Source organism: Callionymus lyra, chromosome 19 (genome assembly GCF_982586985.1).
Source record: "Callionymus lyra chromosome 19, fCalLyr1.hap1.1, whole genome shotgun sequence".
NCBI lineage: Eukaryota > Metazoa > Chordata > Actinopteri > Syngnathiformes > Callionymidae > Callionymus > Callionymus lyra.
Genome location: NC_141836.1, coordinates 12738784 through 12764628, shown reverse-complemented (window position 1 = coordinate 12764628; position 25845 = coordinate 12738784). Strand labels below are relative to the sequence as shown.

At 37.7% G+C, this 25845-nt stretch overlaps 2 protein-coding genes across 2 annotated transcripts in view; both read right to left on the bottom strand.

Moving 5' to 3' along the window:
- Positions 1–19491, bottom strand: part of klhdc8b (kelch domain containing 8B) — a 76219-nt gene extending 56728 nt beyond the window's left edge. Inside the window, exon 1 of the mRNA XM_087781246.1 lies at positions 19355–19491. The gene's annotated coding sequence lies outside the window, so the exon portion shown is untranslated. The remainder of the gene's footprint in view (positions 1–19354) is intronic.
- A 2314-nt stretch (positions 19492–21805) lies between these two features.
- On the bottom strand, positions 21806–25378 carry LOC148059555 (coagulation factor XI-like). The gene is made up of 9 exons (XM_087782260.1): positions 25290–25378; positions 25060–25216; positions 23752–23861; positions 23510–23672; positions 22784–22899; positions 22584–22716; positions 22413–22519; positions 22061–22220; positions 21806–21964 (listed from the first exon to the last, which is right to left on the bottom strand). Exons 1-9 carry the CDS (start codon positions 25348–25350, stop codon positions 21862–21864), a joined length of 1110 nt encoding a protein of 369 aa, XP_087638386.1. The 5' UTR covers positions 25351–25378; the 3' UTR covers positions 21806–21861.
- Between the last annotated feature and the right edge of the window lie 467 nt (positions 25379–25845).

Here is a 25845-nt window from a genome sequence, read left to right as displayed (position 1 = left end):
TCCGTCTATTCCTGGTTAATAATCAAATTTCTATAGTCATCTTCTCTTCTCGCCGCTTTTTACCGCAGAGAAGTGTGGCCGACGATGAGTCACACGCCTGAGAGGAAAAGTAATTGCATTTCATTTAAACGTAAATATGCTCATCACAAAGACACTAGGGGTGAAATGTTGGCGACACCACGGGATGTGACGACTGACAGAGAGGACCGTGACATTTCACAGGTGGGTTGACGGACAGACAACCTCGCCAAGCGCCTTCTCACTTCTTCTCGGCTGGCAGCTCACATAGAGAAAATGTTTTATGACGGATTCTTTGTCCAGGTCTCAATTAGCTGCGGAGTGGGCGACCTTTAAAAGTCAGAAAACAGCTACATGGGAGTGTAGGGATGGTATGAGCCGGTTGTGAATGAAAAGATTTAGTGTATCTACGAGTATAACATTTCAAAGTAACATCTGTGGTAACAGACATCAAGGGATGGCAGACACAAGTTTTCTGGTCACCATGAGTGCGATCTCGCCACAGTTAGAAGAACTGTCACCTGAAATAGACACATGAACCATCATAAACAAACCGGGAAGAAGCCCTGAGGCAGATGCGTCAAACACTTAAGAGATGACATCTTAACTTGACCATGTAGTGTCCTCTGTATTCCCTCGGTACAGCTTCTGTAAAGAGGTATTTTGTTGGTTGTTGCCTCTGAGATTCAACACAGAAAATGGAGAGTGAGTAAGGAAGGTTCCAAAGTCTATGTAGGTCACATAGGTCATTTATCGATGTATAGTGAGGTCAATAGTGTAAAGGGTTTAGAAGTAGATGGTATGACAAGTTGGTTCATTGTCCAAAGTACAATACGAAGGTAAAATAGTGAGGAAGAAAAAGTACCATTTCAAGTGTCCATCCCATTATTATACCCCGATACAAGTTAGTACTTTAGGTTACGGGAAGAACAAATGTTTACCAAACTGACTTGAAAAGGAGAATCAAATCCAGTCAACCAGTTTGACTGATGTGGAACTCCCTGTATAGCTGTTCACATCCATAGTCTGTTTCGTAATTTATCTGGATCACTGAAATCTTTATAGTTCAATCAGCACTAATTCTATATATATATATATATATATATATATATATATATATATATACGCCTAATTTATACCTTCATAATGTGATTTCTATTATTCAAACAGTAATAATTGCATAATAATTAATCTTTGCTTTGTAATCCAATTAATATACAAGACTGATTTATTTATTGAGAATGATACAATTGATTCGTTATGGGGGTTTTATGGCTGGATTTATCTTAAATTATACATTTTGTAACACTTTAGAATGGGGAACATATTCACCATTAATAATACACTTTTTATATCTGTATAAACATCAATAAATGGTTGTTTTTAATCCATTTAAAAACAAAGAATTATTAATAATGAATTTTATCTTTCATGGTATTTACACCTAATCAGGGTTAAATAGAGAGAATTTAGTTTTCACCAAAGTTCATCTTTAATTTCTTCTTTATTTACTTTTAATATCACAAAATAAGGTGTAGTTCAGAGTGAACGACTTAATATCATGTTATTAAGGGTAGAATATAGTAACAAAAGTGTGAGTTAGTACTTTATACTGGTTAAGTAATATTCGCAATAATGGTTAAGTGGCTAATTTTACGTTTGTACAGATATAAATAAGTATCTTATAAATAGTTAAGGTGTTACTATACTTTTTAGGTAAATCCATTTCTATAACGATTAACACACATTTAGCAGTTCATAAACAAACCTTGATCTTTGAATTGTGCCAGCATACAGAACACACTCTCGTAGCAGCGCAGTCATGAACATGCCACCATTAGCCATTATTGAGATTTACGCACAGACATTGCACGGCTGTGCTCAAATAAGAGCTTATAGCCAGGGAAGCGTTTCATTCCCATTATGTAGGATGGAAATGTGTGTAATCCTCTTTGCTGTTGAAGCCTAATTACAGCCGCACAAACTGGCAGGACATGGATACAATGGCTGTACTGGGCTTAGAAACACCATCACATGCAGCTCCCAGGACTCTGTAAATAAAAGACTTGCAGGTAGAATAAGGTGACCCGGCAGCATTCAAAGTATTTAGGACTCGGACTGTAGTTTCCTCGGAGAGCGATAGAAGATGATAAAGATCTAAAGCATGACTATAGAAGCTGACACTTCAAGCAATTTGGACTGCGACCCATAAACCCATTAAATAGAATTGGATCATCGGCAAGGAATACTTTTACTGGTAAGCGGAGAAGATCCATTTCAGATCATGCAACATGGCATTCTTAAGGCGACACAAAAAGTTGACACGGAAACAGAAGATTAAACGAGTATTACATGAGGAGACACAAAGATGTTTCCATTGCAAAGTCAATAAAAGAGAGAAAAAAATACAGTAAAGAAGCAAAAATGTAAACACTAGATGGTCCCACACTAGAGTAGATAACACTTGGAATACTTTTGGGATAAACAGTATTCTGTATACTAGGGGAGGGCAATATTAAAAAAACATCACAATATGAACAATAAATCATGATATAGTTTTCCATATATTAACTTATACTGTTCAACATACTAATAATAATTTTAGCTTCAAAATTTTGGAAATTTAAAAATTACTCCGAATCTTCTGCTTCAAATCCAAATTATATCCAAATGTAACTGACCGGCTTATTGATGTGTCGAGCTTTCCCTTAAAAATGCAGGAGAAAAGATTTTGTTAAGGACGGCAGAGGTTCTTCTTCGATGCAGACAGTTTGGTGTGCAAACCCTATACTGTCCCCATTGGTTCTGCCAATAATCGACTCGTTTACTCGGTGTCAATAAGACTGTCAATTACACTGGCATCGCTACAATATATTTTCATACTGTAGTAACAAGGATATATTTGTAGTATTGTCGAGTACTTGTTGCAGAATTTACAGACCACATGACTCTTGACGAAGTCGTAACTGCTTTCGTTTGTCAACAGTATCCTCTCGTCCCCAGTCATATTTCTAAACAAAACCTTTAGTTGATTTTAAATTTAAAAAACAAATCACTTTATTTTATACACACTTTATTGAAATATAAAGCATAAATTAACTATACCATTTATAAAATATGATTTGAAAACCACAAAAAAAAAAAAAAAAGACATCCTGCAGTTGAATATCGATACAACATAAATGTCGGAAAAATACTGCAATACATCGTAAAAATATTTTCTCACACTTATTTGGTACCGAATCTGTCCTTGTTTCCACTCTTTATCAAATAAAGAAAATTTTAGAGTTGTCACAATAGAAGAGAGATGAAGATGCGGACATCTTCTATCGTACGATAAATATCCTCACGTCACCCACTGACCTACACTGTACGAAGAAAAATAAACAACCTGCGGCTCCTTCTCTAACTGTTCAATTCCTCTGTGTGTGACTCGGAGGGAAAGGAACAAAGTAAAAGCAATAAATCAAGCACACATTAATTTATGAAAAAGGCATCTTGTATTTTTTTGTGGAATTTTTCCAGACACTTGGCTCCGTTGCGCAGCAGAACCGGCCAGCCGTGCGAGAGCTTTCTCAATTATTAACGCTGAGTCATCCCACGAGACGGGAACTTTAGTGCCGAACCTCCTGAACCTTTACGGGAGCATTTACTTTTACCAACTTGAGACGCTTAAATGAGACCAGAAACAGATGCTGGATTCAAATAAATAATGAAAAGCTTTGAAGGAATTAGCATACTGTGCAAACATGCTGGACGACATAATGGAGAGCGACTACACACTGTAAAACAGCAATTACGTTTAAATGCTGAATTTACAAGCAGTGTTTCCCTGTGGCTCACTAGACGACTGCCTTGCAAGAAAACAATTCTCCACACTTCGGTTTAATTTGAAGCTTTAAGGAGGTGGGATTTTCTGTCCGACAAACCGTTTACTGCATGATACGCAGAGACAGTGCAACATTGTCTTTACTCGTCACGATTTGAATGATTGTGTCGCTGCAGAGATTCTACAATAATCCACAACTTTAACTCCTGCACGTGAATTTAAATTTAAATTAAACGTGACCCAGGAGTTGAGTTCAAGTCTCTGCTCTGAGATTTAGAACAAAAAGTCGTGGAGTCGAGTGAACTTATTAAACACAAAGCATAGAGCGAGAGAGGGGGGGTCTCTCGTTTGCTCTCCCTCCATGACCCTCCGTTTCCCCCCCCTCCTTCGCCTTTTCTCCCTCCATCACCCTCTCACCCGACATCACCCTCAATCGCTCTCCCTCCATCACTCTCCCTCCTTCGTCTTCTCTCCCTCCATCACCCTCCCTTCCACCTTCACCCTCTCTCCCTCCATCTCCATCAGCCTCCGTCTTTTGCCTTCTCTCCCTCCATGACCCTCTCACCCTACATCACCCTCCATCGTTCTCCCTCATAACCCTCTCTCCCTCCATCGCACTCTCCCTCCATCGCACTCTCCCTCCATCCGCCTTCGTCTTTTACCTTCTCTCCCTCCATGACCCTCGGTTTCCCCCCCTACCCTCCATCACTCTTCCTCCTTCGCCTTCTCTCCCTCCATCGTTCTCCCTCATAACCCGCTCTCCCTCCATCGCACTCTCCCTCCATCCGCCTCCGTCTTTTACCTTCTCTCCCTCCATGACCCTCTGTTCCCCACCCCATCTCCTTCGCCCTCTCTCCATTTTTGACCCTCCCTCACTCCATAACCAGCTCTCCCTCCAACACCCTCCATCTTTCTTCCTCTTGCTTTACCACTCTCTCCCTTTTATTAGCTTCCTCTGCTTCGATCTCTCCGTTTGCACCATGACTGACAAGACCATCTACACTTGTTAATCATCGTCCATCAATTACGCGTTAAGCTAATAACTGATCAGCTTTGTAGCCAAATGTGCGCAAATATGCACATATTTACATTCATATTGGATGAGATCCAGTGAGAAAGTTTGTTTTCCTGCTGTGAAACTTCATATCACCACGACACAGAATCAAGCTCCTAAGTGAAGGACAATGATGATCAGTGAAGGCAGACAGTGGCTGGTGAGCGAGTGTGTTCAAGAGGAAGAATGTCAGCCTCTCGGGACTACTCTCTGGAATAAAAAAAAAGTGGGTTTGTTTGCGTCTTCACTTCCCACTGTATAAAGCTGCAGAGCCCCTGCGAGCAAGACAAACATTTAAAAGCAGCTGGTCTGAATAAGCTTCTGTCACTTCAGAGGCTTTTTGTTTCTCTTGGCTATTTAATCAGCAGAACTTAAAAGCGTGTCCCAGTCGCATCACGTAAAAATGACTTTCATTCATTATTCAGACGCGACTGTCAAGAGAATCTGAAAACTTTTTGTACTCGAGAGGCCTTTCTTTTTAGATCAGTTGAAGTTCAGAGGTTCCAGTTGCTTCGGACTGACTCGGCAACAAATCCTGCCTCGAGCAACGTGGCGATGAGGCCGATAAAAAAATAAAGTCATAGCGCCGTCATAGTTTTAGATGCGAGACAGGAAAATGGAAAAAAAAAGAAAAAAGGAGTGGGCCGAGTGTTGTCACAGTCGATGAGGCACGTAAGAGCTTCGAGAAGATGCGTTTGTCGGGGGAATTAAACCAGAGCTTTGCTGGAGGCTGGAACATTCAACGGCTTTCCCAAAGGCACATTTGCCATCAGTCTCATTAAGAGGCTCGTGCAGGAAAGATTGCCCTCGAGGTTAACTGTCCAATCAGCTGCTCCGATGCCCATCACTGCGGGGACAGCTGTGGTGACATCATGGAGGATAAAGGCTGGTGGAGTATGTACGAACGAGAAAGACGGCGGGTCAGCAGTGTCGCAACCTTGTGTGCGTCACTGACGTGTCCGTTGTCTGTTGGATTACCATCTGCATTTAATCCTCTGGGATTAATCCAGACTGTTGGTGGTGCTGCATATAGAAAGACTGAGGCCGGAGCCGTCGTTGCTCCTGCTTCAACCTTCACCGAGCACAGGTGACCTCTCTCGACTCCCATTTCTTTTACACATTAGCTTCGCTTTAGCAACGTTGTTAACTTCAGTGAAGCTATAAAACACATTAACCAACAATAGGGTCAAGACATGTTTTAAAAACGGGAGCAACAATATGATATATTTGTCGTATTGCCAGAGTACTTGACTCTGGACATACATTTCGTCTTCTAAACCAAGTTCTACAACACAAAACATCAGCTCTAAAAGCTGCTGGAGTCCACCGTATCCTCTCGTCCTCAGTCGTCGCTGGGATTTCCATATTTCCTTAGGGTGCGAAGGACACGATGACTCCGCCATCTAGAAGCAGGAAGTTTAATTGCAACTCAAAAATGAACCAACAGTGTGAATATTTGCATGTTAATCATAAACCTAAATAAAAAATAATTAGGGTTTGGGAAATATAAAGCATAAAAGAACTATGACAAATCTTAAAAATAGGATTTGAAAGCAAAAAAACACTTACAAAACAACAATTTATATTAAAAAAAAAAAAGAAAATGAATACAATGAAATCAATGTATCGATGCCTTGACTTAATGAGCAAAACTAATAGTTAATGACTTGTATTATTTTTTTAAACGCACACTCACACCTACCCAAAATCTAGAGTTAACCTCTATGTTTTTGGACTGTGAGAGAAAAAGTACCCAAAGTAAACCAACACAAACACAGGGAGAAAATACAGAATCCACACAGGAAGGACGCTTGTTGCCTCAGGCTGGAAGTGAAACCGCGACCACTGAGGCTCAGTGTGCCCATAAAATAAAAATATTTTTACTCTTCTGTAGGGACAAGAAGTCCTTCCACAAATGAAAAATATAGCGAAAAGGGAAAGGATTAAGTCCTAAATCAACTTCAACTACAGTAGTTATGTGCAAGTCTGACATTTAAGAAACAAACCCTGGCCCAGTGACCAGTACTTTTGGCAGCAGATTCAAAAGCCGAACCTTTGACACACCTTTTTAATCCATCATCAACCACTAGCAAAATCCCTAAGAGCTGGAAGGCTGGGCATGTCCTATTTCCTTCACCTAAAAAGCCGCGAGTACTGTAGGGGAGATCCGGGGGTTTAGAAAAGGAAATGTATGCGTCATTTCCCTTTCCTTTATTTCTGCACTTCGGTGCCGACATGATCGAGAAAAATATCACTTATAACGCTCAGTTTCGCAGATCTTGCGTCGGAAACTGAGGGAAATCAACAAATCAATAATAAATCCCAGCTCCTTGTACACGCACAAATGACAGTTTATAAATGACCTGACGCTAACAACTTGGCGCTTTAGCGTACGGCGGAGAGTGACAGGTTTACACTTGGTTGGAAGTTCTGCGATCTTTTAAAAACGCAGACTACAACTGAGACGAGATGAAAAGTACGTACAATATGTTGCTTTAGCAAAGGAGGTTGAAAGAGATGAGTGACTGGATCACTAGTGTCTGAGTAGCGTCCATAAGTTAATCTTACTTCGGTGTATATACTGAGTCGAGCGAAGTCAGCGCGCCAGCAAGACGCGTCGCCATAGCAACAGAGCCTAGCAAGCTGCGCCGCACAGCTCCAGACGGACGGAGACGTAAACGACAACGAGACATAGAAGTACAAATTGACCAATCAGTGTCACGTTCTGTAAACTTGTCAAAGTTCGGATTTAAGAAATGCTTGATTTGACTGACTGATCAATGAAAAATTATCGCACATGTTTTTGATATGCATATCGCACCTGCCAATATCACGATATCGATATATCGTGCACCTACTGTGGACCATCACATTTTAATACAACAACTTGTGAATTTTGGTTTCTCTGATTACACACTATGGGGTGGTTTGCCAACTGCCTCACTGACAGAACACAGGCTACTCAGTTTGATGGATCTACTTCCGAAATACTAAAAGTGAGTAAGGGAGTTCCCCAGGGTTCAGTTTTAGGACCACTGTAATTTACCCTTGTAGAAATGGAAAGATGGATTCTGGACATTTTGTCCCAGGATGACACCGTAATTTATTGTTGTGTATCCTCACTTAATAAGACCTAACTTGAGATAAATCACAATATTTTAACTTCCCAAGGACACCCTGCTGTAAATGCACACACACAAAAAGGAATGTAGTGAGACCTAAATTAAAATGTTATACAATATTTCACGGTCACGTCAAAGAAAAGTCCAGATCTCTGGAGCTAATGAGATTCACAATCTGTCAATGAAGAATTCAAGCAGAACCGTGTTCACACACTAGTGTGTAGTAACAGAGCGTTTCTCTCTGTTGATGTATGATCCAAATGGTTTAACACGGTACACACATCTTACACACACACTTGTGCTCTGATGACACACACACACACATGCAACAGAATGAACACCAAAGCCTGGCTGCTTTCATTAGAGCAGGGAAGATGCTGGCCGGTTTTCCAGAGCTCATATCTGAACACTGTCAGTGGAGTTTCATGAGAATTTTGGTGCCGAAGGACAGAAAAACAACCAGTAAAATGAAACATCACAGCCCAGAGATTTATTTTTAATAATAAAAGACTTGAATCAAATTAAACCGTGATCAGATCACAGCTCAAAACCTGATCTTATCATCTGGAAAAAGCAGCGTGTTCACAACTGGAACTAGATTTTGTTTTATCGCCTCTGAAATCTGAGTCTCTGTTGGAATTGTGATCAAAACACGTTACATTTGATGATATGTTCTGTAAGAGTTCACAAATAAACAGATTTAAATTAATGTTTTTTTTTGCAACCCTTTGCACAAAAGAGATTCTGTTCCCTCGTGTTCATTCTACCAATGCATGTTTTGGGACAAACTGTCAATTTAAAAATGATATTAGAAATATCTTGATTTCTTTAAGAATCACGAATGTGGTTAAGTTAGAATTTAAAAAAAATAAAAAATGTAACCAACATTGCGATTCAGTATCTTTTTGGTAATACTTAGTCATATTACAAAGATATTTGATAAAAAGTATTATAACGCCAACTTTCATATTATGATAATTGAACTTTTAAATTGTACAAATAAAAATCCTAGCAACACCAATAGACTCAGGGACTCATTCATTCCTCGTGGCATTAGACTGTTTAACTCTCAGTTTGGGGGCAGGAGTGAAGAAAAAGGATGATGTTAATCTTTATTTCCTTTTCATTGCGTCATTTCCTTTGATCTATCTTAAATTTGTACATTGTCAACCCTTGCACTTTGTTCTTGTTTTTATGAATCTAACGTCTGCTGTGAACTGGAAACCCAATTTTCCCGAAAGAGATCTCCAGAGGGATTAAAAAAAAGTCTATCTATCCATCTACTCATCTAGATGTTTGCAGCTCTGAACTCGAACACAAACGCGTCCACGTCAAAGGTAACGCTCCTGTATTCCCTGTGGGGTATCTGGGGACCTGCATTACAATTCTGCAAAATCCCCACCGCCAGCCGTTTCCCAAAAGCTTTTCCTTAAATAGACGGGAGGCGAGGCTGAATTAAGAGGAGCAGCGGTGGCGGAGAAATTGTGGGGAAGCCAGAGAATAAACAGAGAATTCCTTTGAGGACGGCTGATAAGAGGGGATGAAAGAAAGGACGAGGGGCACACGGTCGTGAGGAAGGGATGGAAAATATATACACGGACAACGTCGATTAGATCGTTTGCTTCACAGAACAAATGAAGGACAGAACATTCATAATAGAATAGATATGATTCAGTTTAAAATGTACTGAATATCTTTCGACAAAACAAAAGATGATGCTTCTATACCTCACTTGCTCAAAGGTATGTTATATATCCGTTATCTGTTATGGCTTTAAGATGAAAAATTCTGCATCTGATGGAGTCAAAAGCAATGTAAGGTATTAAAAAAAAACGCAAATTTCACCCAAAAAAACATTTGTAAGAATTGTTTTAAATTATTATTACATTTGGCCAGAGAACCTGCAACAACATATAACCTCAACGGTTTGTAGTCAGTAAACAAAGACCCCACCACCGAGGCAACAATCAGGAAATCCAAAAGCAATTAACTTCGGTGCAGGACCTTCTTTTTAAAAATTGTATCCGAGATGCATCTGAACGTGGAAGAACCTTCTCTAAGTGGGGGCGCACCACTCATTTGTTTTCAGAGATACAACAGCCACACAGGACACGTTTTTGGATGCTAGATAGAAATTGGACAAGCTACGAAATAAAAACCATTCGTCTATAAATGTCACTTTCAAATGAATTTTAAATAATGAAAATCTGACGGAGGTGATCATAACTGGTGGCATGAAACTGAACATTGTTACCAAGAATGTCACCGAGAATTGAACTGCTCTAGTAGAATAACTCATTCCCCCGATCCCTAAATCTCTTCACTGGCTGCTGGTTTCTTTCAGGATCAGTTTTTAAATTCTGGTTCTTACTTTCAGATCTATTCATGGTCAGACCTTCAATCAGTGATCTGATCCAGCCTTACACCCCAGCTCGGGCTCTGAGGTCTGTGGATCAGAATCTACTGATGGTTCCTGAAAACGCTTCCGGACCAAAGGAGAACATTTTTTAAATCTGCAAGTATTTTTAACTGTGTATTGCTTTTGATTGTTCAAGTGCTTTGTAACCTTGGTCTAGAAAGATCTTTACAAATAACCATTACTTACTTACAATCCTCCCTTGAGAATCTGGAAATAAATGTCACAAAAGTGAACGACTTTATCCTGGATTGATTGTGTGGTGATGCAGAAACAATCAGCCTAAGACTGCAGACACTTCCAACTGTTTCAAATCATTATGGATCAGTTTTTCAAAGTGAGGCGCGTCAGTTCACATCCATCTCGGAGCAGGACACGATTGATCGCTCCACAGGGGGCTGCGAAAGTGCAACGGCGTGAAAATGCAACAATGAAAGATAAAATGTGATTAGCGAGTGTGTCGTCCATCGAAGCGAGGTTTCTGAAAGATAATAACTTTGTAGGCGACAACATTACTATTTAAAAACACAAAAAGAAGTAGGTACTCCTAGAGATAAATTAATAAGTCGCTTTTTTATTTTACAGTAACCACAAAAAATATCTGCAGAGAAGAACAGTCTCGGGGTTTTTTTCACCACGGACCGGTTTTATGTCGGCAATATATTCACGGATCGACCTTCAGATAAAAACGGCAAAAATAGTATAAAGTTTGTGTTTTACTCATTTTTGTCTAGTTTACGGCTTCATTTTTAAAATAAACTTGACTTTAACTTAAAGTGTCTTGACGCGTCAAGAGCCACAAGCCAATTTTACTTGGTAGAAAATACCATTTTACAAATGTAAGACAGTTCAAATGCCCCAGTGCAGTAAAGGCCTAAGTTGATGCACGTAATGGAAAGGTTTACTTTAATTCAGACACACAAGGGGCCAAAATATTTTAGCAGTCCAATTTGCACGGCAAAAATAAATATATATACATTTTTTTTTAAAGGGCCTTTTCACAAAACACTCTTGAATTCCTTTACTTAAAAAATAAACAAATCTGTTTTACTCTTATCTGACCTCTCTGTGTGATCAATGACATCCAAAGTCTTTGCTGCTTATCTTATCTTAAACACCGGCACCTTTGTATACGTTAGAAACGACTGACTTTATACCAATATAAATCTAATGCATGTGCGATTTTTTTTTTCAATCATTTCTGGTTCCTTTTCACCTCCTAGCAACAACAGCCAGAGCCCTCTTTTTTTTTTCCAAACACGATTTCTGGCGCACTCGACTGGAGCTTATACAACACAACGCTGCCACAAAGTGCGTTTCCGGGAGCTCTCTAACAAAATCTCAAATCCTGTGTTTCCGAGAGCGGCAATCAAATGAAACCATCAAAGAACAATCAGTCTCTGGAAGCTGAAGAATCCTCAAGCCTGATGGCAAGTGCTGAATACAAAATACCTTCATACGTGGCAGCAGATGCACATGCATGTCTTCTCCTTTGTCGTGTCTTAGAAATAAGTGATGAAAGTAAAGTGCATCTGGTTCCATCAGTTTCACCATCACGTCAAGCTTCTTCAGCGACTGATCCATAAGATCCGTTAGTGCTCGTTCAAATACACGGCCCTTACGAAAAAAAAAGAATAAAAATAAAATATATAAATCTCCCTTTAGGTCAATTTTCTAACTTGTGGGTGGTACAATCAGCTGGACCTTACTAGACATTGATTTCCTTGACCTCGTAGTGTCAATAAAGTTGTAAATGAACTTGCATTAAAACAATAAAAATACTAAAGTCCAAGTGCAACAGAAAGAAATTGTTCATATCACGGCTACTATAATAAATAATTTAATATTTTCTTTATGATTTTACCCCCTTCTTTTGACCCTTTGTTGTTTTCTGATTAGGGCTGTGTATTGGAACCTTGTAATACAAAGAGTTTAAGATACGATATACTGCAATACTGCAGGGGCTCTTGACGAAGTCGTAACTGCTTTCATTGGTTTTTAAACAAACATATATCCAAACATCAGCTTTAAAAGCTGCTGGAGTCGACTGCATCCTCTCGTCCTCAGTCATCACCTCGGTTTTCCTTTAGCTGAGGAAGGCGTTACAACTCCTGGAAGTCAAATTGCTACATTACATTAAAGTAAATGTAATTATTTAATTGAATTAGTTTAATTATAAAAACCCAATAAAATAAGTACGATGAAAATAAAATGGGATTTGAAACCAAAAAGAAATATATCAAAAAACAAGTGTTGTTAATATCAATACTGAATCCTGAAGATAGGCAGCCATTAGATCCTATTAAATGTATCTAAGAAAATATTGTTTAACTCTTTAACTTGTTTTCTGAATTAATGATAAAATTTCCTTTTCACACAAGCAGCTCAACATAAATTGAACAAGGACCATCATTAGAACCTTCCATGAGTAACTCCTCTTAAGTTCCATCATCTTTAAGAATGTTTTGGACAGCGGAGCTAAAGAGGAATCACCAAAAAAAAACAACATAGCATTTCAAATCCACAGCGATACAGCGATGTAATGAAGACATTACACGAGCAGGTCCAGGGTCAGCGAGTCTAATGAGGAGAATCATGTAACAATACCAGGGAATTTAATTAAACTGCCACTTCACACACATGCGTCAAGTTAATCCATTAAACCACCAAGAGGAAAAAAAAAAAAAAAAACATTTATTTGACTAATTATATTAACAAGTGTTTAAAAAAAAAAGAAAAGAAAGTGTAACCCTTCGCCTGCAGTCACATGACCCAGGCTGAAACGACAAAGGCGATCATGTAAATAAACGACCCATTAACATTATACCATGTGATTATTTTCTTTATTAATCATTATTTCAATTCTAAATAAATGATTTGTGTTTTAACCCCATCATTCATTTGTTTTTTGTTGAATATTTGAACAATTGTTGAACATTTAGAAATAAACTGCATAGATTTAGATATTTTCTCCAGTGCTTTTACATTCGAAATGCAAAACGTTTCAAATACAACAACAACAACATGTGTTTTTTTAGTATGTTATCAAATAACAAACTTTAATCTTTTTTCTGTCACATAATCATGTCTTCCCATTAAATGATGTCCGTTTTTTTTTTTTGGCTTAACGGCCTGTAATTTTACCTTCTGTAATTTTATATTTTGTTAATAGTTTATTATACATTCCCTAATATTGGTATATTTTCAGTCTTTATCCTGACGGATTATTGTGTTACGTTATTGTATTTTTTCTGTTCATTCCCAGAAGTTTGCACAACATTTTATTCCTTAATTTTGTTACATTAAGAGTGTTTCTAGATTTGTGATTTACTCTACGGAGAGAAATGAACGTATCCATCCATCCATCCATCCATCAAAAGATAACGTATGTGGCCCTGGAAATACAATCATTTTGTTTCACACCAACGACAAGTTTAGTTTCATTGTGATCACAAAATGTTTAGAATCCGTCCAAAACCAGAGTATAATTCAGTTTATTAGAAAGACTAACTTGAAAGCTCATCATGTTTTCTTGTGTAAAAAGAATCCATCAGTGGAATATTATTTAAATGAGTCGTTGAACAGAATCTTCCTCGTAGATACGCTTGTGTCAGCACTTCTGTTTCCTCGCCCTCAGCACCTCGCTACGGTTCCAATGTCACGGACGTTAATGTCGGACCACCCGGCTTGACCACCGTGAGCATCTGCTTAATCCTCTAATGGCAGAGCTGCCTCCAATTTTGAGTTCCCGTGAAAACGTGTTTTTTTTTTTTTCAAATAACTGCCGACAGAGACACAATTTTAATGAGGTTTGGAAACTGGTCAAGCTGCAGTTGTGATCCATGTGGTTTGAGTTTGTCCGTGATGTTCTAATGATCTTTTTAATGAAGTTTATCAGAATATTGAATGGTTGAATTTGACATTTATTGTTGTTGTAAAGCATTGCATTCTTTTCTAAATAATCAAACTCATTGTTTTATTTAATGAAATGTTGAATTTGTTTTTATTGAATTAATTATTTCAACACTTTGTTTATTAAAGGCGATTTCTGATTTTTTTTTTTTTTTTTAATAATTGAAGAAATAAAAAAAAGTTTTATAACAAATACTTTGTATAGTTTGATTTTGTAATTCCAATAATAATGTATATATTGTTTTTTTTTTCCATTGCATTATTTTATGAATGATTTAATTTATTTATTTGTATATTGAAAAGGTTGAATTAGTTTTTTTTAATTTACTTCAATAATTTTTAAATATAGGTTGTTTTTTTAACTTATTTTAAATTTTAAAAAATGATATAAATATATATAGTTTGATTTTCCAATAATTATTTTATTGTTTTTAATTTTTTATGTTTGTTTGGCAATATTTTCCAAATAATTGAATTCAATAACAATATTATAATAAATACCTTGTATAGTTTGACTTTGTAATTCCAATAATTATTTAATTGAAATATTGTTTTTTTTTCCATTGCATTATTTTATGAATAATTTTATTTGTTTTTATATTGAAAAGGTTGAATTTTATTTTTCAATTGAATTCTATAACACGTAAGGTTGACCTTTTTAGTTATTTTAAAAATAATTGAACAAAAAAACCCACAATTTTTGTAATGAATACTTTATATATACTATAAATATAGTTGGATTCTCCAATAATCATTGTTTATTTTTAATAATTGAATTAAATAATTTTTATATTGATAAGGTTGAATTTGTTTTATTAAATCATTGAATTTGATACGTTGTACTTTTCAAAAGCGCTCGTTTTTGTTGTTTTTATTACAAAAACTTTGATTTTATAATTCCAATAATCTAATAAACCTTTTTTGTTTAATCTTCTGGTCTCCAGTCAGGCACGGCGAAGTAAATACTCGTGAGGTATATCATCACGACAGCGTTTGGTTTCAAAGGTACAGACGCAACAGGGCGAGAAATGTCACATTAATCAAGCAAAGAGCGACAAACAACACAGCTGGTCTTGTGAAAGCAGATGTGATTTACGGTAAGAAGATTAAATAAAAACATTGCTTCAGATTACAAACGGGTGTAAAGTATCGGTCAACAGTATCAGCTCGAGGGCGGAGGATTCAAAACTCTCGGCGAGCGAGAGAGAGTTGTATTTTGCTGCGAGCGCTGCCAGACTAGAATCCTCAAGGAAATTAAGTTTTCATTGACTCTGAAGTTAACCTTTATATTCATTTATCGATTTTGACAAACTTTAAGAAAGGCATGACAATTAAAATACATGAAATTCTGCCGATGATGCAATGAGAGGATAGAGGGGCCCCTTAAATCGTCACGAAAATTATGAAAGTGAAATGTATAGCATCATGAGCATGTCGTACTGTATCGCAAAACAAATACATCGTATCTTGAGCCGAATATTTCGTATCAAGAGCTAAATATATCGTATTGAATAGTATCGCGAAACAGTACATCGTATCGATAGTTGAGTATATCGAATCGAATCTTATCACCAACGAATATATCGTCTCGAGGGCTGAATATATCGTTTGAAATCTAATCGGAGCCGTTTATATCGTATCAAGGGATAAATATATCTCATCAACTCGTATCATGAGCTGAATATATTGTATGAACTTGTATCTCGAGATGAATATATCGTATCGAATCTTATCATGAAACAAATACATTGTATCGAGGGTTGAATATATTGTATCGAGAGCTAAATATATCATATCGTGAAACAAATACATCGTATCAAGAGTTGAATATATTGTATCGAAGAGTGGAATACATCATATTCAATCGTATCATGAAACAAATACATCGTATCAAGAGTTGAATATATTGTATCTAAGAGTGGAATACATCATATTCAATCGTATCGTGAAACAAATACATCGTATCAAGAGTTGAATATATCGTATTGGATCATATCGTGAAACAAATACATCGTATCAAGAGTTGAATATATCGTATCGTTAAACAAATACATTGTATCGAGAGTTGAATATATCGTATTGGATCATATCGTGAAACAAATACATCGTATCAAGAGTTGAATATATCGTATTGGATCATATCGTGAAACAAATACATCGTATCGAGAGTTGAATATATCGTATTGGATCCTATCGTGAAACAAATACATCATATCGAGAGTTGAATACATCTTATTTCGAGCCGTGTATGTATGTATGTATGTATGCATGTATCCAGGGATAAATCTATCTTAGCAACTCGTATCATGGGCAGGATTTACTTTATTGAATAATACTGTGAGACGAAGACATCGTATCGAGTATATTGTATCGAATCATATCATGAGCATTATATCTTATCAAACTGTATCACAAGCAAGAAATACATCATCAACTTGTACTTGTGAGCTGAATAAATCGTACCGTATTCTGAGATTTGGATATCGCTACATCCCCTACTGGGACTATGATGTTCTATGATGATATGGTTATTTGAATTAAGGGTCGAAGTTGGCCGGACCGATTTCAATTCAAAAAGGCAAAGAACTCAAAACTAAAAATAAAACACATCTCACTACAAAAACGATTCATTAACCAGACAGTTGAGCAGCAGCTCCGCTGTAAACGCAGAGCGTGATATTGGACGGCGGCTGCGAGGAAGGTGATAAGAACCGTCAAGACGCGTCACGGGCGACGGGGCCGACAGACGGAAATCAGAGCCGACGGCGGCGACTTCATTCACTCGGGCCAGATCCAGCGGAGTCGACCCCGACACTCGCATGTGGCCCTGGCTCCTAATTAGGCTCATTAAGCCGGAGTCGTGTCAAGTTGGGAAGCGACAGCGGAGATGAGACGCACAGGAGGAAGGATGGAATCAGATCCAGCAGAAAAATGTCTCTACACCGAGTGACACGGTCGGCATGAAGGGAAGAAATAAAAATATTTTTTATATTTGTTCCTCCCACAGTCCAACATACAGAACTTCCGTAGGTATGAGAGCGTGTGTGAATGGTTGTCCGTCTGTGTGTGCCCTGCGATGGACTGGCGTCCTGTCCAGGGTGTCCCCTGCCTCTCGCCCTATGATAGGCTCCAGTTTCCCCACGACCCCGGGATAAAGCGTTAGACAATGAATTAATTAATGTAATGCGTCATCTAAAAATACTTGGTATTCAATGATTAGATATAACACTGAACATTGAACGCTATGCATGCAGAAAACAATCTAGGAAAGCGGCCCGCGGGCCATTTGCGGCCGTGACGCGATAGTCTGCGGTCCTCCATTTATTGTCCTAGGCCAGGTAACCTGGTCCAGACAGAGCCGCAGTGGGTGCAGGTTTTCGTTCCAACCATTCAAGAGGACACATTTTGACCAATCAGGTGTCTTAGGAGTGTAATCAGTTGACTATCAGTCTGGTGTTGCTGGTTCAGCTGAAACCTCATTGGTTAAACTGTATATGCTTGATCGGTTGGAACAAAAACCTGCACCCACTGCGGCTCTTTCTGGACCAGGTTGCCTACCCCTGTTCTAGGCTGTGTCCCAAAAATCACTTCTGCACTTACACTTAGTAGGTATTTTAAGTGCACACGATTAGTAAAGTGCGAAAATGTAGTGCAGAATGATTACTACATTTTCGCAGCACTCAAATGGCAAGAAAATTGAGTGTGGATCGATGGACACTTTCCCTTACCCTTAATGGCCGCCATCTTAATGACCTCGATGACGCTAAACGGAAGCTACGTCACCAACGACGTGTCTTCGGAGCAGATATCGACATTAATGTCTCGAGAAAACACTCATTTTGCAACACAAATAACACAATGAAACAACTTAACTTGTTTCAAATGGCGAAAAGTGCCGTCAAGTGTCGGCGATAGAGTTCCAACGGCTGGTTGCATCAGCGTTAAAAAGTAGTAGAAGAAGAAGCTGTTGAGTCATTTCCTGTGTGTAGCAGCAGCGTTTGTACACTGTACGAACTTCGGAAAATTTTGCGCACCGGCCAAGTATGTGCATCTTAAATGTGTACTATAAACCAGTGCACTCTGTTAGCGACACACTGTTAATAAGTGCAGGCAGAACAAGGGACTCCATATTGTTTTGTCGGATAGTTAAGGCATAAAGATCATCACATGAAATATTAGCATTGATAAGTTTTCATTATTCAGTTAAGAAGGAACAGATTTATAAAATACCACATACAGTTGGGGGAGGCGAAATTCGCGACGAAACATCCATTAAAACACCTAAAATTATCAATAAAATTTGTCAAAGATGGACAGAAAACCTCTTTGATCCGTAATATAAGTCAGTCTTTTATTTCTACTCAGTTTCTTTTAGGCTAATTATGAACAGACTTTAAATATATTTGCCCTCAGGGGCCGCTGTACTTTCTACCAGCAGTGCATCAGGGGATACAGACCTGAGAAGCAAAACACTCAAAACTTTTCTAAATCCAAAAGAAAACAACCCCGAAATGATCCATTTAAAAGGAAATAAATGTTTTTGGTTTAGAGTAATGATTGACGCCAACAACGACTGGCGCCTTCTAACACAATATCAAGTCCCACAATCCCAAAACAATTTCATTCTTGTAGCTTATTTGTCGCTGTGCTCCTCCTATGGCGCTGACATAATTCCACCTGGTTAGTGTCTGAACGTAATGGAATTGACAATATATTTATTTGTTTCCAGACCGAATAAAGTCATTTGAAAAAAATAGTTCAGTAACCAAACACACAACTACTTTACTGTGGTATATTCGAAAGTGCAAAGTGGTCAATTCAGGATTAAATATGTGTATTTTGGATTTAATATATACTTAAAAAATGGGTTCAATTTGACCGGATAGTGAAGCTCAGTTGTGTGGCTTCACAAGAGTTACGTACAAGAAGATGTAGTCCAACTAAACCATCTGAATTCTCCGGTTTATAGCAGATAAAGTTTGGATAGATGCGTCTTTTCTTACCGTTTCGCTGCAGTGTTTTCTCCGCCAACCGCGCGTCCTCGTGTTGCAAAAAGAATCCAGCTGCTGGTTCACCTGCTCCTCGACAGAACCCTCCCTCCTCCTGCGCCTGGTCCTCCTTCTCTCTGAAGCCCAGCAGCTCAGTGCCCACCTCAGCAGCTGCCTCACACTTCACTGATCCGTTACAGCCGTGAGAGACGCTCGGAGGGGCGGGCAGGTGTAGCTTCACCTGGAGGGAGGTCGCTACCATCTGTGCGCTGCTGCCATCAAGTGGAGACTAGATAGTAGTGCAGGCTCGTGTAGAATTGCGCTCCAAGGATAGAAAACGCTGCCTAATGTTGTCTTTTTTTTTCCTTAACAATTAAGATATGATTATAACTGTGTTGTTTTCTTTAGCGATCAAGAAATGATCATAACTGAGTTTTTATATACCAATTAAGATATGACTGTACCTGTGTTTTCTTACAAATTAATAAATGATTATAACGGAGTTTTTTTTATTTTTTTTTATTTTACCAATTCAGGTATGACTATACCTGTGTTTTCTTACAAATTAAGAAATGATTATAACTGTGTTTTTTTATATTTTACCAATTAAGATATGACTATACCTGTGTTTTCTTACACATGAAGAAATGATCATAACTGAGTTTTTATTTTGTTTTTTTATTTTACCAATTAAGTTATGACTATAACCGTGTTTTCTTACAAATTAAGAAATGATCATAACTGAGTTTTTATTTTGTTTTTTTATTTTACCAATTAAGTTATGACTATAACCGTGTTTTCTTACAAATTAAGAAATGATCATAACTGAGTTTTATTTTGTTTTTTTATTTTACCAATTAAGATATGACTATACCAGTGTTTTCTTATATAAATTAAGGAATGATTATAACTGTTTTTTTATTTTTTTATTTTATAAATTAAGATATGACTATACCTGTATTTTCTTACAAATAAAGAAATGATTATAACTGTTTTTTTTATTTATTTATTTTATAAATTAAGATATGACTATACCTGTATTTTCTTACAAATTAAGAAATGATTATAACTGTGTTTTTTTATTTTACCAATTCAGGTATGACTATACCTGTATTTTCTTACAAATAAAGAAATGATTATAACTGTGTTTTTTTCCTTTTTTTTTCTTTACAAATTACGATAAAACTATACCCGGGTTGTTTTTTTTTACAAATTATGAAATGATAACTGTGTTGTTTTTTTTTCCTATAAAAATTACGATATGACTATACCTGTATTCTCTTTACAAATCAAGAAATGACTTTATCTGTGATTTTCGAACTCAAGATATGATTATATCTGTGATTCTTTACCGTTTACTATGTGATTATACTTGTGTTTTTTTGTTTTTTTGAAGTTAATGGTGGCGGGACTAGATAAGCTTCAATATTCTCCCGCTGTTTTCCCTTTCGGGACATCCATGTAATATGTGAACTATGATGAAATGACGAAATGTGAACCAGACTGTCATGCCCGAAATAAACGATTAATTCATTCATTCATTCATCTTCATTTAGACAGTTGTATTGTTATACATATTACTAGGGGTATGAGAAACTAAACTGATAAAAACTGAAAAAAAAGAAGTATTTTCTCTTAATTAAATTATATTTGTATTTTATCAGGGATATTATATTCTTATATTTTTTTTTATATTTAAATTTCAATAAAGCGAGTTTGAAATAAAATATATATTTTTAAATTTACAGTCAACAATTACTCTGCAGCAAGAATTCTGACCCGCTCAAGTAGAAGAACCTTCCAGGCTGTTGCTCCTAAGCTTTGGAACGATCTTCCTCTCGCTCCGTGTTTGATGATCTACTGACTCCTTCATGAAACATCTTAAGACTTTCTTATTCGTGCAGGCTCTTTCCTTAATTTGTGACACTCCTGTGTTGTTCTCGGAGTTATCTCGATCTTTTTAGTATATATTATGAGTATTTTTTTGATTGTTTAAGCGCTTTGTGACCCTGGTCTAGAAAAGCACTCTATAACTATAAATTACTTACTTGCATGCAAACATTACTCATCTTTGTTAACATTTGTTTTGCAGTTAAACCTCCGGCCGCTAGATGGCAGCAGTTATTACTTCCTCCACAGACAAAGGCACAATACAATCCTGTGAGAGTCTGGTGATGACTGAGGATGAGAGGATACAGTCGAATACAGCAGCTTTTAAAGCTGACTTTGGACAAATTTTGGTTTAAAAAAAAAAATTGTCATGTGGTCTGTAAATTCTGCAGAACCAGAGTAATGTACTCAACAATACTAAAAACAGTATAACAATATATTGTTTCCCCTGTATCAACAGATTCTTGCCAAATCACACTCCTACTCAAATAAGTTTGATTTACAATATTTTTCAGTGCATACTGTATAAATTTGCTTCTGGGAAATACACCTGACCTAGATATTGATTGCGCTTAGTTTGTTTGTACATCTTTTATTTTTTTCAAAGATGATAAAATCATTAGACAACAAGTCTAATTGCAGTTTCTCAGTGAGAATCCAGACACAGCGTGAGGCAACTTGGTGACTTTAGGAGGCGCAGGCATCGTAATGGAATTCTTGAAATAGCAGCGGCCCCTGAAACCAAAATTTAAAAAATATATATAAAGTTGAGGATTTTAAAATACATTTTTGGAGTGAATGAACGACATGTGTCGTGGAAAACAAAGTTACCGGAAGTTTGAGTCATGGAAATCCTGCGTGACGTAAGTGTAGAACTGACAGTTGGGATCGCTGGTGCAGGATCGCTGGCAGACGTCGGCATCTTCCATCTGCTCAAAGCCGAGGTCGGAACCATGGAAATCAACATTCTCATGAGCTTCCTTCACCCAGGCTGTCAGGACGAGAGTGGAAGATTCAAACTTGTGAAAGGGATTTTAAAAAATTAAATAAAATCACAATACATTCTAGATGTAGTGGTCATGATAATAACAAAATAACTATATCAATATAAATATTGAAAAACAATCAATCAATTATTAAACATGTTTTTTACGTTTTTTCAGTTGTTTAAAGTAATTCTCACCTTCATCCGTCTGGCAGAAGCGAGCCGGCAGCCCAGATGTAAACCCTTCCTTAGAACTTCTCAAGAGTTTATCCGTATTTCTCTTCAGATAGCAGGTCAACAAACCTCTGTGGAGGAGAAACACGGACGATAAAAAACCTGTTCATCATGAAGAGATCGTCGAGCATGGACCTGTTATGAGTGAAGTGTGTGCAGAGAGGATGAGCTGAGCAAAGAGCCCGACAATGTCCAGCAGAGGCGGAAGGCTGCATTTGAATGTCGTTTCCTGCGATGTCGGTGTTTGGAAACAGTTGTCCTTCACATTCTACACAAACACACACATGTATATGTTGAGCACATGGAACATGAACAGAAGTGCTGACTCAGCTCACTTTTGTCCGAGAGGATCGTTCGTATTGCGTGAGAAAATCCACTGACGAGTCCTTCTTCTCTCTCCACGATTGGAGTTGTTGGCACATCCAGACTGAACTTCAGGTGACACTTGTACCTACAAACACACAACAAGAAACAAGTAAGTCAACTTTTTCATGACACAAAAAACACACGCATGCACACACAGAAACATATGCACACACCCATGCATAGGTGCAAACATACATACACAAACGCACACACGCACCGAGAACATACACAAATAGACACGTAAACACATAAACGAACACACGCATAAACACAAACACATAAAAAAATGTAAACCCACGCACACATATACACACACAAACATACACGAAACAAATACTCTAATAAACAAACAAAAAAACACATATGCAAGTCAAACTTTTTATTACACAAAAACACATGCATTCACACACCCATGCAGACAGACACATAAACACTTAAACAAACACAAACATAGACACAAACAAACATAACGGACACACACAATACATACACAAATACATCCACAAAAACAGACACAAAAATAAAAATCCACACCAGACACGCATCGGTGCACACATAAACAAACACACACATGCAGACAGACACATAAAAACAAACATTCACACACAAACACACATAAAAAACACAATAATCCTACAGTAAAGTAAAACGTTGAACAACAACAATCAGCCTCAAGAAAAAGTGCAGAAGTTCACCTTATGTCGTCTGTTGTGAAGGCCTCGGCGATGAAGGTGTAGAAGTGACAGTTGACATCATGAGTGCAGACCCTCTCACACTCTTGGTAGTCATGAGTAAACAGCTGTTTGTAGTCAGCACCAGGGAAGTCCACATCGTTGTAGACTTGAGACAGACAAGGCTCTGGACCAACAAAACAATGAGGAGAAACCATCACCATCTCAGTCATGGTCTCATTACTTGAAAACACATTCTTGCTCACTCGGGTCAGAGCTGCAGGGTTTGAGAGAGAAACCTGACGTCACTCCAACCAGAGGCCTCTGGCTGTTGGGCTGTTTGGATGGGGTGGACTTCAGGTAGCAGTAGAAGTGTCTGCAGAGGATGAGATTTATTTTATGTTTCACTCCAAGGTTCACCAGAGTTGTTCATTTCTGTGACCAAAGCTTGTTTTGCTTAAAGAAAAATAGGTGTCCAAGGAAAGAACCTTGGAGTACACCTGTGGTGACAGAGATTCACTTCAACAGCCAGTAAAACAAACATGACAAATGTTACTTGGGTTTCCAACTTAAACTGCACAAAACATACAAGTGTGTATTCACAAAACAATTGCAACAGTTGATTTAGTTTCAAATTTTGACTAATATATCTTATTATCTATATAAACCCCAATATTTGATCAGTTGAAAGTCCAAAAAGTTGATTTAATAATTAGTAGACCTGATCGAACTCTCAGCCAATCATCCGACGCCAAAGTGCTTCTATGTCGTCACATGATCGCCTGCATGTTGCTTGATTGGCTTAAAATTTAGATCAAGTAGCTCAATACTCTTGATATTGTCTGGCAGCTCCTTCATGCCAACATTTTTATATTGAATTAAAAGGTCTACGATTTAAAAAATATTTGACTTAGAACATGTAACAAGTATTGGATTTATACTGTTAAACTATGTGTAAAAAAATAAATTAATAAATTACAAATATATAAAAAAACGTTTATTCAATTTTTTTTAAACATTGTGTTTCTCGGAGTCTGAAGCCCCGGAACTTTACCCAGAGGCAACACAAAGGATACCTCAAAACATGTTTGTTTTCAGGTCTTTGGGTCAACTTGACCCTGAGATAAGGATTAAAAAAAAGAACATTTTACGTTTTTTAATTTTGAAATTATGGAATTTCATTATTCCATGAAAAAGCAATTGAACCTTTTAGTACAGAAATCGTGGATTTTTTTAATTACTCTACAAAATAAGGTTAAATAAATAAGGATTAAATAAAGTTTCAACGTTTGAAATGTTAAATTTAGCCATTAAATATTCTGACATCAAGTTTTCTGATCAAAAATATTTGAGTGGCATGTTTAAATACATATTTTAAAAACAAATCATTTCACAAAAAGGTGAAAAACCTTTTCTTTTTCCAGCACTCATCAATTATCTTTTAAATATTTTTAGTGTCTTATCATATGTCATCGCCAAGAGGTGAGTTTTACTCGTATCCTCATCATTTCTCTGTTGCCTCATAAACAGTTGAAATCTTCATCTGAGCGAAGTGTGACTTCCACCCTCAGTACCTCTGGTCGACGGTCCAGTCCGGCCTGACAAACGTGAAGAAGAGACAGGCCGAGTGCTGCGTGCACAGCTGCTGACAGTGATTCTCATCAGCGGCGAATATGAACTTGATATCGGTTCCAGGAAAGTCGACGTCTTTGAGAAGTTCCTGCGAGCACTCTGCGTGGAGATGAACAGATAAACATGGCCGACACACAGATGCGAGATAACGCTGTGGAGGAAGTTGCTTTACCTTGACTGGCCGCGATGGCGAGCAGAGAGAGAAGACTGGCGAACACCACGAGAGGAGCCATCTCTGTTGAACGGTAGAGATGGTTTGAGTCCCGGGGTTTAAATGAGCTGCGACTAGACATTGTTGCACTGTCACTGTTTGACTCCAAAGGTTTTGTTTGTATAAAATAAGATAATTCACTATTGATGTGTGAAGGCGCACCGGGGGAATCAGAGAACTTGAAAAGAACAATTTGGCCTGAAGGTCCAACCTCCTGGGCAGGGAATCGGGTTTAAATTGTGGAAGCTTTCTACAGCTCGTGGCCATTCTGTCCTGGACTGTCAGTTTGTTGAGTCGCAAGAAGAAGGACGCCCGGTCGATCGTTAAGGAAGCTTGTATTTTCTTTTGCTTGGAAGTAGTAAATAAATTACCCGAACACACTCTGGATTGTTACTTTTTCCCCCCACAATCGAAAGCTCCTCCTATGGCACTGAAACAACTCCACCTGGTTAGTCCCTGAACGTCCTGGACTTGACAATATGTTTCTGTATTTCCAGAAGGAATATTCATTGTAACA

What these genes read in the sequence shown, in the direction of transcription:
- LOC148059555 (XM_087782260.1), bottom strand. Translation starts at nt 25,350, where the DNA reads ATGGCTCCTCTCGTGGTGTTCGCCAGTCTTCTCTCTCTGCTCGCCATC. An exon ending in TTCACAACAGACGACATAAG is followed by an intron (nt 22,900 to 23,509) that starts GTGAACTTCTGC and finishes GTGTGTTTGTAG; the next exon opens with GTACAAGTGTCACCTGAAGT. An exon ending in AACGATCCTCTCGGACAAAA is followed by an intron (nt 22,717 to 22,783) that starts GTGAGCTGAGTC and finishes GTGTTTGTGTAG; the next exon opens with AATGTGAAGGACAACTGTTT.